Genomic DNA, 12,863 nt, shown 5'->3' with positions numbered 1-12,863 from the left:
TCTAATCCCCTTAGCTGTAGGTGGTGGAGAATTCTGGTTGCAAACACCAAGTCCACTGGATCACTCCAGCAATGGCTGTCACTCTTTCTGACCATCAGAGAGTCACTTGCTTCACTGAGGTTTCTTTTCTCTTCTGTGAAAGGCAACAGCTGCAACTAACGATGTATAGAATCTCATCATTCACAAGCCCAACAAGTAGTGAGGACTTCCCATGGGCCAGGCTCTGGACAGAGGAAAATATAGGGTCCGAAATATATTCATGGGTAGAAGAAGTTTGTGCCATAAAGACGTTAATTCTTCCTGTTTTGATAGACAGATTCATTGCAATTCTGATTAGAATTCCTACCAGATTTTTCTTGGAATGTAACAAGTGAATTTATGGTCAAGATTAGCCAAGAAATTTCTTTAGAACCACCACTGGGGAGGGGTGGATAGGTCATTAATTTCCACTGCTCTTTCTGAAGTGATAAAAACGTTCTGGAATAATAATGGTTGCACAACTGTGAATATGCTAAAAGCTGCTGAATTGTACCATTTAAATGGATGGAATTCATGGTGTGTGAACTATATCACAATAACGCTGTTATATGAAAAAATATTTCTTGACAAATATTTTTCTTTTTATACCACTAGTCTGTCCCACAATTTAAGAAAAACAAAAAACCAATACAAACCAAACTGTGCCAGGAGTTCTTTAGGACTGCAATATCCCTGGGTCTCCAAGGCCTCTGGAGATGCTGTTCCTGTTAACACACACTAGCTGGGCTGGGCTAGTTAGGGACTGTAACTGTCTTTTTAAAATCGACGGTCACACGTTTCACCCTTGGAGAGGGAAGGAAGGAGGATATCACAGCTTCATGCCTTCAGCTCATTTTTAACAGAACCAAGCCCTGCTTTCACCACTGTTAATCCCTCTCACTATAAAAACACGTGACATCAACAAGCACCGCCATCATAACACCTGAAAGTGTTCAAGGTACTTACCTGCGGCAGAAACACTGAGGGAGGAGACAGAAGCTTGCTCAGCACTGATGCTCCCTTTTCCCGACTCCACCAGGTGAAGCTGGGCGCTACAGCCAGAGGCTCTCAGCCCGGGGAGCAGCACACACGCCACTGAGCTGGTCCTGAGGAAGGGTGAAAGGGAAAGGAGGGCAGCCCTAGGGGGGAGGGAAAGGGGAGGTGCGGGCTGCAGCCCCGCTCGGAGGCCAGCCCCAGCACCAGCATAAGCCGCCCGCTCCCGTCCAGGTCCGCAGACCACGCCCGCCCGGGAAACAGCCCGCCCATTGGTGGGGACGGGCAGGCGGCCGAGGAGAGGAAGCCCGGGAGGAGAGGACTCGCGGGCGGGAGAGGGGAAGGGGACGCCAGCCGTGGACTGAGGGGATCCCGGCTGCGTGAGAGGTGGCAGGCACACACCTGGACCTGGACAGCTGTGGCCGGGGCGCCGGGGCAGGTGGTGCTGTCAGAAGGGTCTGGCCAGAGAAATTCAGCTGAACACAGGCTGACTGGCGCCCTTGGGGGCTGTGAAAGGCGGATCACCCTCCCGAAGCCGCCTGAACCCTTTCCCGGGAGCCCCCCACCTTGCACTTCCACAGCCAGAAGCCCCGGCCCCAGGCAGGAACCAAAGGCCTAACGGGCGACAGAGTTGAGAAGAATTTGGGGCCAATCCCCGGCTCGGGCATGGAGCTTCGAACCAGCGGACCACCAGGCACCGACAGCGCATGCGCAGGAGGGACATGGATCCTCTCTGGATTCTGCGAGAGAAGGTGGGACAGCGAGGGAGGGAGAAGATGGGAGCGGGTGGAGAAGAGGGGAAAAGTGGAGGGATACAGATGGACAGGAAGAGCAGAGAAGGGATGGGTCTGGATAGGGGAGTGTCGTAGCGGAGTTGGAGAGAAAAAGCTTTACCTCTAGGGCACCCTGAGATGGCAGACCTACCTCTGTACCCTTCTGTAACCGTTCAAGTCCCGCAGCTCATGTTTTACCTCCCTGATCCAGCCCTCCATCAGATAATTCTGCAGAAACACTACGGGGATCACACCCGTTGCCCCCATGCGGAGCTGGGTTTTCTGTTGCTCTGAGAACCAAGCACCCGCAGGTGTTGTCGCTCAGAACTTCCTTGGGAAGAGCACATATTCCCCTTTTACACGCTGGGAAACAGGCAGGAAGGATCACTGCCTTAGCTCCACTGTCCCAGGTGTTGGGCTGGGGGGAGTGGTGTAGTACAAGATCAGAGCCCCAGACAGAGCAGACTGCCTGAGTGTTGGTGCATAGTCCCCATCCCTCCTGGGTAAACCATACCCCACCCTAGTGGAAACATCAAGGGCTCACAGTGGTTTCCTGGGGGTGGGAGAGCTGTCCTCATGTGAAGGAAAAGTCCAGCTGGGCTAACAAGCTAAGTCACAAATCTAAGTGTGATAAGTGTCGGTTTACTGATCTAAGTTCTGCTGGGCTATCTCGTAAATCTGAAGTTTAGTGTCAGTTTATTGGCCTAACAACCTAACTCGTAATTCCAAGCTCAACAAGTGTCAGTAACGTGATCTATTACAAATTGATAAGCTCCAGTGTACTGATTCCTTGCTTTTTGTTCTTTAAGTCTTATTGGCTAATATCCCCTTACTTGTATTGAAGTATTTAAAACCACATGTGCACGTCTTGGAGGTGCTCAGAACTTTGGAGGAGAAACCCCTCTGAGCCCGCCGGCATAATAATTCTGAGTACTCCAGCACTCCGATTGGTGCTTGTTTCTTGGCTGGCCTGTTTCCATAACACTCAGCTCCAGTGCCCAGCTTTCTAGGTAGATAGGAGTGTTACCAAGTCCAAATTCCTTCTCCTCAGTGCAGGACAGGCCAATAAGTTTGGAAACGAGATGTTGAGGCTTGGAATAGCAAGTTTCTGTAGACCTAGTTGGCAAACTAATGTTCTGGAAAACCATCTCCCCAAGTCACAATTCAGGCTCCGTTCCTACGCGCTTGGTTGTTGCAAACTTCTTAGTGTAGGAATTCCTTCTTGTTAGAATCCTTTGTTCTTACAGCTATCTGCGTGGGTCAGATCCCTGTAAATCTCCAACAAAACAAACGTTATTTTCTATTCTGCAATTTGCTATCTTTTAATGAATGAAAAAGTGTTAAATATCCTTAAAGGTCAGAGCTTCAGAATAAGCTCTCCTGTGTATTTCAGGCTCTAGGCAACAATTTTTTACAAGCAAGATGAAGCCTAGGAGACAGAGCATAGGGTTAAATTCAAAGGAACAGATCTAATATGGAGTCAGATTTGTTCTGTTCTATTACCCGGGCAGAAGCCACTTGAGGATTTAAATCTCTTTAAGTAAAAAATAACTAAAATTTTAAAGGAATTTACATACATAGGTGGGAATGTGCAAAGCATATCTGGAAAAGCACCCAAAAGATAGTAAACAGTGGCATCTCCAGACAGGGCTGAAAGAACAGAGGATGAGGGAAAACTACTTTCACTTGTGTATTTTTGTGCTCTGTTTGAGTTTTTTTTTTAACCATTTGCTTGCATTTCTTTTTCAGTTAAAATAATGTGTAATGGAGCAAAGGAGTAACTACCTTAGCAAATACAGCAGCCATGGAATCACTAAGTCATCACTTTTAATTTAAGCCAGAAAGCATTTATTGACTCTCTCCAATGTGCTCAGTCCTGTTTTAAGACTTCTTTTATTATAATAATAATAATAATAATAATAATAATAATAATTATTATTATTATTATTATTATTATTATTATTATTATTATACTATTATTATTTCTAGTACTATTACTATTACTATTATTACTATTATTTTATGAAATAATAACATGGTATACCTCACCCCTGCCCATGGCTGGTGGAAAACCAACTGAGTTTTTCTTGAGTTGTTTTCCAAGGAGTAGACATGAGTTTATAAACAGAACACATCTTCAGGGCAAAACAGGCAGTGTGCATTACCAGCAGGCCAGACAGCAATGAAGGGTTTTAAATAGAGGCGCCCAGAAGCTGAGAGAAAAAGCCTCCAGGACACTACAAAAAGCTGCCCAAACTGCCATCTCCATGGTACTACTGAAATAGGAAAGAACAAATCTGACTCTATATTTGATCTGTTTCTTTGAGTTTAACAAAGCCAAGTTAATATGCTCCGGTCTTTTCATGGGTTATGATGTCACAGAGGAAACGGACAGGTCAACAAGAAACCACTCTGCCGTGATCACGGAGCCGGGGAATGGGACGGGCTGCAAGATGTATGAAGCAGCCGCAACTGTGCCCGTGCTTCTAGGCAGGTATCCAAAATCGCCTCGACAAGGTGTCAAACATTTGTGCCCATGTCCTCATCAACAGACATGTATTAAAGACAAATGGAAACATTTAAAAGGCCAATCAATACCCTTGCTGGGTACACCGTCCAAAGAACAAAGTCTCAGTTTGACAACTGGCCATCTCGGTTCCATGGGATTCATTCTTGGAGAACCTTAAAAACCACTCTTCTGTCCTCAAGAATTGCTGCATATTTGTCCTATCTTTGGCTCAGGGATGCAGCACGTTCAAGTGAACTTTAATGTCTGCACAGATTTGACTGTCTTTCTCCAGGTTCATTTGTCCATTCCAATGAGGCCTGAGCTAAGTCCATCCTCTGTAAGATCTATTCCCTCCAGTGACAGCTCATTGAGCCTGCAATTAAAAGCCAAGTGAACAAGACTGTCCTCAGCTAAAAAGTTCACCCACCCTTCACTGTTTTCTTAATCTCCTCTCCTGGCTAATTGCAACAGACTAACACCTCCCTCCACCAAGATTACCAACTATGTCATTTTGTCTCCCCAAAGAGAAAGTAAGGTCCATAAAAGAGGAGACAACTACATAGTCACCTCTGAATTCGTAGCATATAGAAATGTTAATAAATAGAACTATGATCATGGCTTCTTTCCTTTAAAACCTTTCTGGTTATTTGAATGAGACCTTGGAAGGGAGGTGTTTGCTGTCCAGTATCTTGATCCACAAGACTCTGGAGGCCTTTTTCAGAATGGCTGTTCACTGATTCATTCAAAACACAACTTATCAATCAAGGAGTAGCTGTGCTTTTCTGCCAGGTGTTTGTGGTCACTCTAATGCCAGAACAACTTTAAACTATATCCTTACTTTGGATTTGTTATTTTTCCCCTCTTCCAACAAAATTGACTTTCCTTATTTTCTTGCCTTGAGGAATTTTTTTTTTCCTCTTTCACCCTTTAGTAAACCAAGATCCTCAGGATGGGCTTGGCCCATAATATGATCCCCCATCCAACTCCTAGTGTCAGAGGCCTGGGGCTCACATCCTGCCCTCCTGTCAAGGCAACTGAAAATCAGTTCAGGATCGAACCAGCACCCCAGGGATTCTAAGGCTCGCATATCTCCCAGAAACCCTGCTTTCACATTTGTCTTGGCTTCTGAGAATTTCCCCTCACTTTCTTGACAATTAGTTGTGCAGCTTGAAAGATGAGGAAGGAAGGTTATATTTCTTAATCAGCATTTTAAGGAACTTGTGTAATGAAAGTTTTCACGAGTTTCTAGAACCCTCCATTGCCGAGATAGAAAACACACTAGACATTTTCTAAATTTAGCTCCCATGTGCATTTTTTTCTTTGTTTTTGTTTTCTTAACTGTTAACAGACATTTTTTAATTAAAAAAAAATAAGGCCCCAAAAAGGATAGAACACTGAAGGGGCAATCAAAATTAAAGGGCAAAGACAGAAAAATGATAACTACTCTACAAAGTTAATATAATACATACACTATGTATCAGATCAGCAATTCTCAGTAACAGCTAATTGAAACATGACCATGAGGTAAAATTTCTCTCCTGTCAGGACATGGCCAACAGAAAATACAATTAAACCAAGAAACTAATATCCTAAGTCTGGCGAGGTACAGAAGGCTACAAGCTAAATGTGTCTTCTTCTGGAAAAGAGGAAGACACACCAGCTGTTTTCTGTGGAGCCTGAGCCCACGGGAGGACGGTGAAGTGAGCTCTGTAAGTACCCAATTAGCAAACTGAGTGATGAATAAATAGACGTGAGCTTTGATGACAGAGGTGATACTACTATTCATTTGTCCTGTAAAGTATGACTTCCGTTCAGTGATCAATACTTCGGTGTCCTCAGGAGTTGACATTATTCGAAAATGCACAGCCTGGGCCCAGACCTCCTCTTTCAGCTCGTGACACTGCACTTAGATGTCACAAGGGCACCTCCAACTCCACCTGCAAAGAGCTGACTTCACGGTGCTCCTCCAATAGCCGTCCTGCTCAGGGCCTCTGGTCCGGGGCTAACTTCTCCGTGCCTCTCCCAACTCAGACCCATCACTCACAGATGTGAATGGACCCCTCCTTCAGGGCCCAGATATCCTCAGACACCGAGTCCCACCACCCACACCTGACCTACCAGATACTCACTGTCACTCACTCAGCACTGACTCTGTGCTGGGACCATGCTGCACACTGCAAACGTTATCTCACTGGATCTCCACAACAGTCCTGGGAATTGGGAACATCACTGCTTCAATTGATTAGATAAATTGTTTCACTTCCTTGAGTGCGTCATTCAAACTGACACGGCTACTGAGCCACAAGCCTGGGCCTGAAAACAACTTGAAAATTGAACACTGCTACACCTCGCAGCCACCCTACTCTGACTCATCACATCACCTCCTGCCAAGCCTTCTAAATGTTTCCAAGCATTCTACAAGACAAAAGTGAACTATGAGAGCACCCCACTCTCCAACATAAAATCTGTCAATGATGGTCCACTGCCCTTAGGAGAAAGCCCCACCGGGCCTGAGCACAGCCCAACGGCCCAGCATCCGCGTTCCCTGCGCGGCCGCACCGCCTCACCCACCACGCAGCTCTACACGTGCCTTCTCTAGGACAGGGATGCTGACTCCGCACAACCCAGGGCTTGTCTCAGTTGAACAATGATCACCTTCTTCAGTGTTCATCTTCTTCTTTGCTGACCCTCAGAAAAATGTTTTCTCATGATGAATCAATATCTTTTTCCTTATAACTTCCCATCATTGATAATGAGCTCCCCCAAAAGAGAGAAGACCTAATTGTCTGTCTCCTTATCTGTAAAGTGAGATTAACAAGGAAATATGTGAGGTTTTATGAGAAATAATATTCATGTGAGGCTGAGGGACAATTCCATCATACAATAAGCACTCAATATGTGCTTAATTAATATTAATAAGATTATATTGCATTCCAGCAACCTTCAATCAATTTTTAATGACTTTGTCCAACAGACTACTGACAAACTGTTGGACGAACCACTTTGAGCAGATCAGCACAAGCGTACTGGGATAGGTAAGCGCTGACTCCAGTTGCAGCTGCAGCCACCCAGCATTATGGGGTAGGGGCAGTTTGCTCAAGCTCTTACATGTTGCTTGAGCATTTAGTTGTCGTTATTGATTAAAGACAGGTGTTCTTTAGTCAAAGCCCCTGAAACATAAATCTTCAACGATTGATGCAAATTAGGTTTCAAGAACAACACTCTCATTAGAAATTATTTGAAAATCATAGTCTTGGCTACTCCGCACATCAAAAGGGCATGTTCTTAATGTATCTGACTAAATACACCGAAAGGGTTGTTTAAAAGTAATTAAGAAGAAGCCATTCAGAATAAGCTCTCAGTATCATCTGCACAAAGACCCACCCAAGTGTCTCATTTCACATTTCCACATAGGTGTTCAGGTAGCTTAACTTGGGCCTTGGTTTCTTATAACACGGGGTGGGGAATTGTTGTGGATAGATTTAAGTAGCAAATATATAACTAGGGTAATTGCTGTTAAGGAATTCTAGAAATAAGAAGATTGATATATAGTCCCACCCATAAGAAACTCAGCATTTCCAATTACAGCAGCATTAAAAATAAAATGAGAGATACATTTAACAAAAATTTACAAGATTTGTACATTGAACTTTTTGAAGTATCACCAAAATAAATTTTAAAAGATCTACATATATGGAAGACATCCCATTTCCATGGAATGATAGACAGTATTATTAAAAATATTAAGACTCCTCAAAATGATCCACATATACAGTGGAATCCCTATCAAAATTCCAGCTGACTTCTTTGCAAAAATTGAAAAACTGATCCCAAAATTAATATGGACGTGCAAGGGGCCCAGGATAGCCAAAACAACCTTGCAAAAGAAGAGTAAAGTTGGAGGACTCACTTTAAAAGGTACTAAAATGCTATAGTAATAAGTCAGTATGTTGCTGGCATAAGTTTGGATAAATAAATCTATGAGACACAATAAAAACCCACGGGGAAAAACTTACATTTACAGACAGTTTTCCACTAGGGGGCCAAAAACACCCCATTGAAAGAATAGTCTATTCAACAAATTGTGCAGGGACAGCTGGGTGTCTGCAGGCAAAAGAATCAATCTGGAATCTGAACACCCATATTTTATATAACGAATAAAAATTAAAACAAAGTAGATCACAGACAGAAATGTAAAAATTAAACCTATAAACTTTCTAAAAGAAGACACAGTATAAATCTTTGTGGTCCTAGGATAGGCTTTGGTTTCCTGGATACAATACCAAGAGCACAAGTGATAGAAGAAAAAAGCAGATAAACTGGACTTCATCAAAATTAAAACCCTTTTCTTACAAAGGACATCATCAAGAAAGTGAAATGACAGGGGAAATGTGTATCTCAAGTCAGAGAGTGCTTGCTTAGCAAGAAAAATAAAATAAATCATTACATCTAACTACCTCCCCTGTAAAGAAATTGTTTTAATGTTTAAAAAAATATAGTGAAAGACAATGTGCAGAATAGAAGAACAATTTTGCAAAACATGTATCTAATAAGAGAGTAGCATCCAGGATATATAACGAATTCTTACAACTGAACAATACAATAAAACAGACCCAATTTTTAAATTTACCACGAATTTAGATACATATACAAATGGCCAATAAGCATATGAAAAGATGCTCAACATCACTAGACAAATCAAAATCAAAATGAGATCTCATTTTACACCCACTAGGATGGTTATTACCAAATCACGGACAATAACAAATGTCGTTCAGAAGGCAGAGAAACCTCATATGCGGCCAGGGGAAAGGGACAATTGTGCAACTTCTTTGGAGAAGCCTGGTATTTCCTCAAAAGCTTAGAGTTATATGGCTCAGCAATTCCACTCCTATATGTAGAGTCATCCCTCAATACCCTTGGGGGGTTGGTTTCAGGAACCCCACACCCTGGATACCATAATCCAAGGACGTTCGAGTCCCTTTACAATCAGCCATCTGGATCCATGTAGTGGAAACTACAGATATGGAGGGCCAACTGTACAGCCAACAGAATGAAAACATATTCTCATAAAAATTTCACATCAATATTCATAGCAGTATCATTCAGAGTAGCCAAAAGTTACTAACAATATCCATCCATCAATGAACGGATAAACAAATTTACCAAGAATTGGCCCACAAACTTTTGGTCATTGAAACTTTGAAAAGGAGGTGAGAACATACAATGGAGTAAAGACAGCCTCTTCAGCAAATGGTGCAGGGAAAACTGCACAGCTGCATGTAAATCAATGAAGTTAGACTACTCCCTCACAGCATACACAAAAATGAATTCAAAATGTGTTAAAGAATTAAACATATAGACAAGGCACTATAAACCTCTTAGAAGCAACCATAGGCAAAACATGTGACATACATCTCAGCAATGTTTTCCTAGAGCAGTCTACTCAAGCAATAGAAAAACAACCAAAAATATACAAGAGGGATCTAATTAAACTTACAAACTTTTGCACAGCTAAGGAAACAGTAAGCAAAACAAAAAGACAACCAACCTATGGAATGGGAGAAAATATTTGCAATAAATGAAACTGCTAGGGGCTTAATTCCCAGAATATGTAAACAGCTTTTACACTTAATAAGAAAGAAAAACAAACAATTCAATTCAAAAAATGGCAGAAGTCCTAAAGAAACATTTCACCAATGAAGACGCACAAATGGCCAGTAGGCACATGAAAAAATATTCAATATCATTCTCAGAGAAATGCAAATCAAAACTGCAATCAAATATCACCTCTCACAAGTCAGAATAGTCATCATTGAGAAGTTCACAGACAATAAATACTGGAGAGGCTGCAGAGAATTGGGAACCCTCCTACACTGTGGTGGGAATGCAGTTTGGTGGAGCCATTGTGGAAAAATGTATAGAGGTTCATCAAAAGACAAAACCTTGACCTCCCAGATGACCCAGCAATCCCACTCCTGGGCATATATCCAGAAGGAACCCTAATTAAAAAAGACACCTACACCCCAATGTTCACAGCAGCACTATTTACAATAGCAAGACATGGAAACAACCGAAATGTCCACTGACAGATGGCTGGATAAAGAGGTTGTAGCATATTTGTCCAATAGACTACTATTCAGCCATAAAATAATAATAAAATAATGCCATTTGCAGCAACATCAATGGACATGGAGACTGTCATTCTAAGTGAAGTAAGCCAGAAAGAGAAAGGAAAATACCACATGAGATTGCTGACATGTGGAATCTAAAAAAAAAAAAAGAAAGAAACAAAAAAATAAACTTATCTACAGAACAGAAACAGACACAGAGTCACAGAAAACAAACTGTTGTTACCAGAGGGGGGAGGGTGTGGGAAGGAATAAATTGGGAGTTCAAGATTTGCAGTTACTGAGTATGTAAAGAATAAACAGCAAGTTGATACTGTATAGCACAGGAGAATATATTTAATATCTTATAGTAACTTATGTTTAAAAACAGTATGAAAATGAATGCAGGTATGTTCCTTTTTAACTGAAGTCTTGTGCTGTAGACAAGAAACTGACACAACATTATAAACTGACTAGACTTCAATGAAAATATTTTTAAATAGACTAAAACCAAAAAAAATGGAAAAGGATATTATCAAACAAAAAGAATAAAGTACTGATTCAGGCTACAATATGGATGAACCTTGAAATTTTATGTTAAAATAAGCCAGACACAGAAAGCCAAATAGTGCCCTATAAGGTGAACTGTATCTAAGCGTTTATTGTACTACTGTAAATTTTCCAGAGGTTTGAAATCTATCAATATCAAAATAAAATGTATTATGCATTAAAAACGCTTCCTCACAGGAGGGCTTTAATTATTAAATGCAGAAACGCATATAAAGCTCTTGGAAAAACAATTTGCACGTCCACACACAGTCACTGCTGTCACTGCCACTCAGAGGGTGGTGACAGCGCTGATGAGAGCTGCCTCCACTCGCTCCCCTGCAGAAAGTAGTGAAGGCCTGAGCTCTGACAGGCAGGGTGAGCGTGAACCTGAGTCATACACAGCCACGTTCCAGACTCTGCGTTACCCAACTTTCTTATACAAACTGCAACATGTAATGTAAACACGCTAGAGGGATGTATCTTACAACACAGGGAATACAGACAATGTTTTACAGTAACTATAAATGGAGCATCTATTGTACACCTGAAACTAATATCATATTTTAAATCAGCTATATTTTTATGAAAAATTAAAAAATATTTTTAAAATGCTATCACTTTAATATTCAATTCGGTTTTTAAGTTACTACTAAACAGCTCAGAATGTATAAAAGCATTTAATTGTGCTGTTTGCTTACTTATTTATTTACATTCAGCCTCTTGCTAAAAGAGAATTTAAACAATTCTGTTAAACACAGCTTAACAACCATAACAACAAAAAGGCAAAACTGAGAGTGAAGAGAAAATGGAGATTCAATACTTAAATGAAACCAGGGGGAGATAAACTCATAAAAATGGATTCCATGAAGTCAGGGCAAGTGTTAAAGGCCGACTACAAATTCAGCTGTAAGATTCTTGGCAGCTAAAGCAAAAAGAAAATGATGAAGGGGCGGGTGGTAGAGCATGTGCTTAGCGTGCACGGGGTCCTGGGTTCAAGCCCCAGGGCCTCCACTAACAGATAAATACATCTAATTACCTCCCCCACAAAAGAACCCCAAAGAAAAGATAAGGAGAATTTTCTTTCCCAAAAAACCCTGATATTAAATTTGGGTTAAATACTTAAAAAAAGATTAAAAGAAAAATAAAAAATATAAGTGACACTGTGAAGGAAAACCCCAGCTGGGCTAACAAGCTAAGTCACAAATCTAAGTGTGATAAGTGTCGGTTTACTGATCTAAGTTTTGCTGAGCTACCTGGTAAACCTGAAGTTTAGTGTCAGTTTAATGGGCTAATAAGCTAACACGTAAATCCAAGGACAACAATTGTCAGTAACGGGATCTGTTCCAAATTGATAAGCTTCAGTGTACTGATTCCTTGCTTTTTGTTGTTTGAGCCTTATTGGCTAATAGCCCCATACTTGTAATTAACCCTATAAAACCTCATGTGCACGTCTTGGAGGTGCTCAGAGCTTTGGAAATGAAGCCCCTCTGAGCGTGCCAGTGTAATAAATCTCAGTACTACAACCTTGTGAGTTATACTTGTTTCTTGGCTTGCCTGTTGTTTCTATAACAACACAAGCGATAATGCCCGTGAGATAAATCTGCGGAGGTTGCTGTCAGGTCCCCATGTCTCACGTAGGAAAATCTGAAACATTTTTCTTACCATTCAGGGTCATCATAAGCCCACCTCACACCTCCCACCTTTAAATGCAGGAGCACAGGTAGGGCCCGACCTTTGCTGTCTCTGTGTCATCACAGTGAGACAGGATGGAAGGGGGAAGAGCACAGCCATTCAAGGAAGGCCACAGCAATTAACATCAAAATGTTAAAGGATTCAACCCCCAATAGGCCTTGAGGCTCAGGATGAAGAGATTTAACTTCTAGCAGATCTTGAGCTTCAGTAAACATCCAT

The 12,863-nt window shown here is 41.7% G+C and overlaps 2 protein-coding genes across 2 annotated transcripts in view; both read right to left on the bottom strand.

Annotated features, from left to right (window-relative positions):
- The window catches only part of LOC140686882 (trafficking protein particle complex subunit 9-like), a 592,436-nt gene that overhangs the window by 167,962 nt on the left and 411,611 nt on the right, over positions 1–12,863 (bottom strand). Inside the window, exon 3 of the mRNA XM_072942047.1 lies at positions 985–1,124. Within this exon, the coding sequence (XP_072798148.1) occupies positions 985–1,124 (140 nt within the window). The remainder of the gene's footprint in view (positions 1–984; positions 1,125–12,863) is intronic.
- Positions 1–12,863, bottom strand: part of LOC140686901 (trafficking protein particle complex subunit 9-like) — a 548,774-nt gene that overhangs the window by 513,581 nt on the left and 22,330 nt on the right. The window lies entirely within an intron of this gene.

Source organism: Vicugna pacos, chromosome 18, assembly GCF_048564905.1.
Source record: "Vicugna pacos chromosome 18, VicPac4, whole genome shotgun sequence".
In the NCBI taxonomy this organism is placed as follows: Eukaryota; Metazoa; Chordata; class Mammalia; order Artiodactyla; family Camelidae; genus Vicugna; species Vicugna pacos.
The sequence above is the reverse complement of the archived record's forward strand: the minus strand, read 5'-3'. Positions and strand labels throughout refer to the sequence as shown.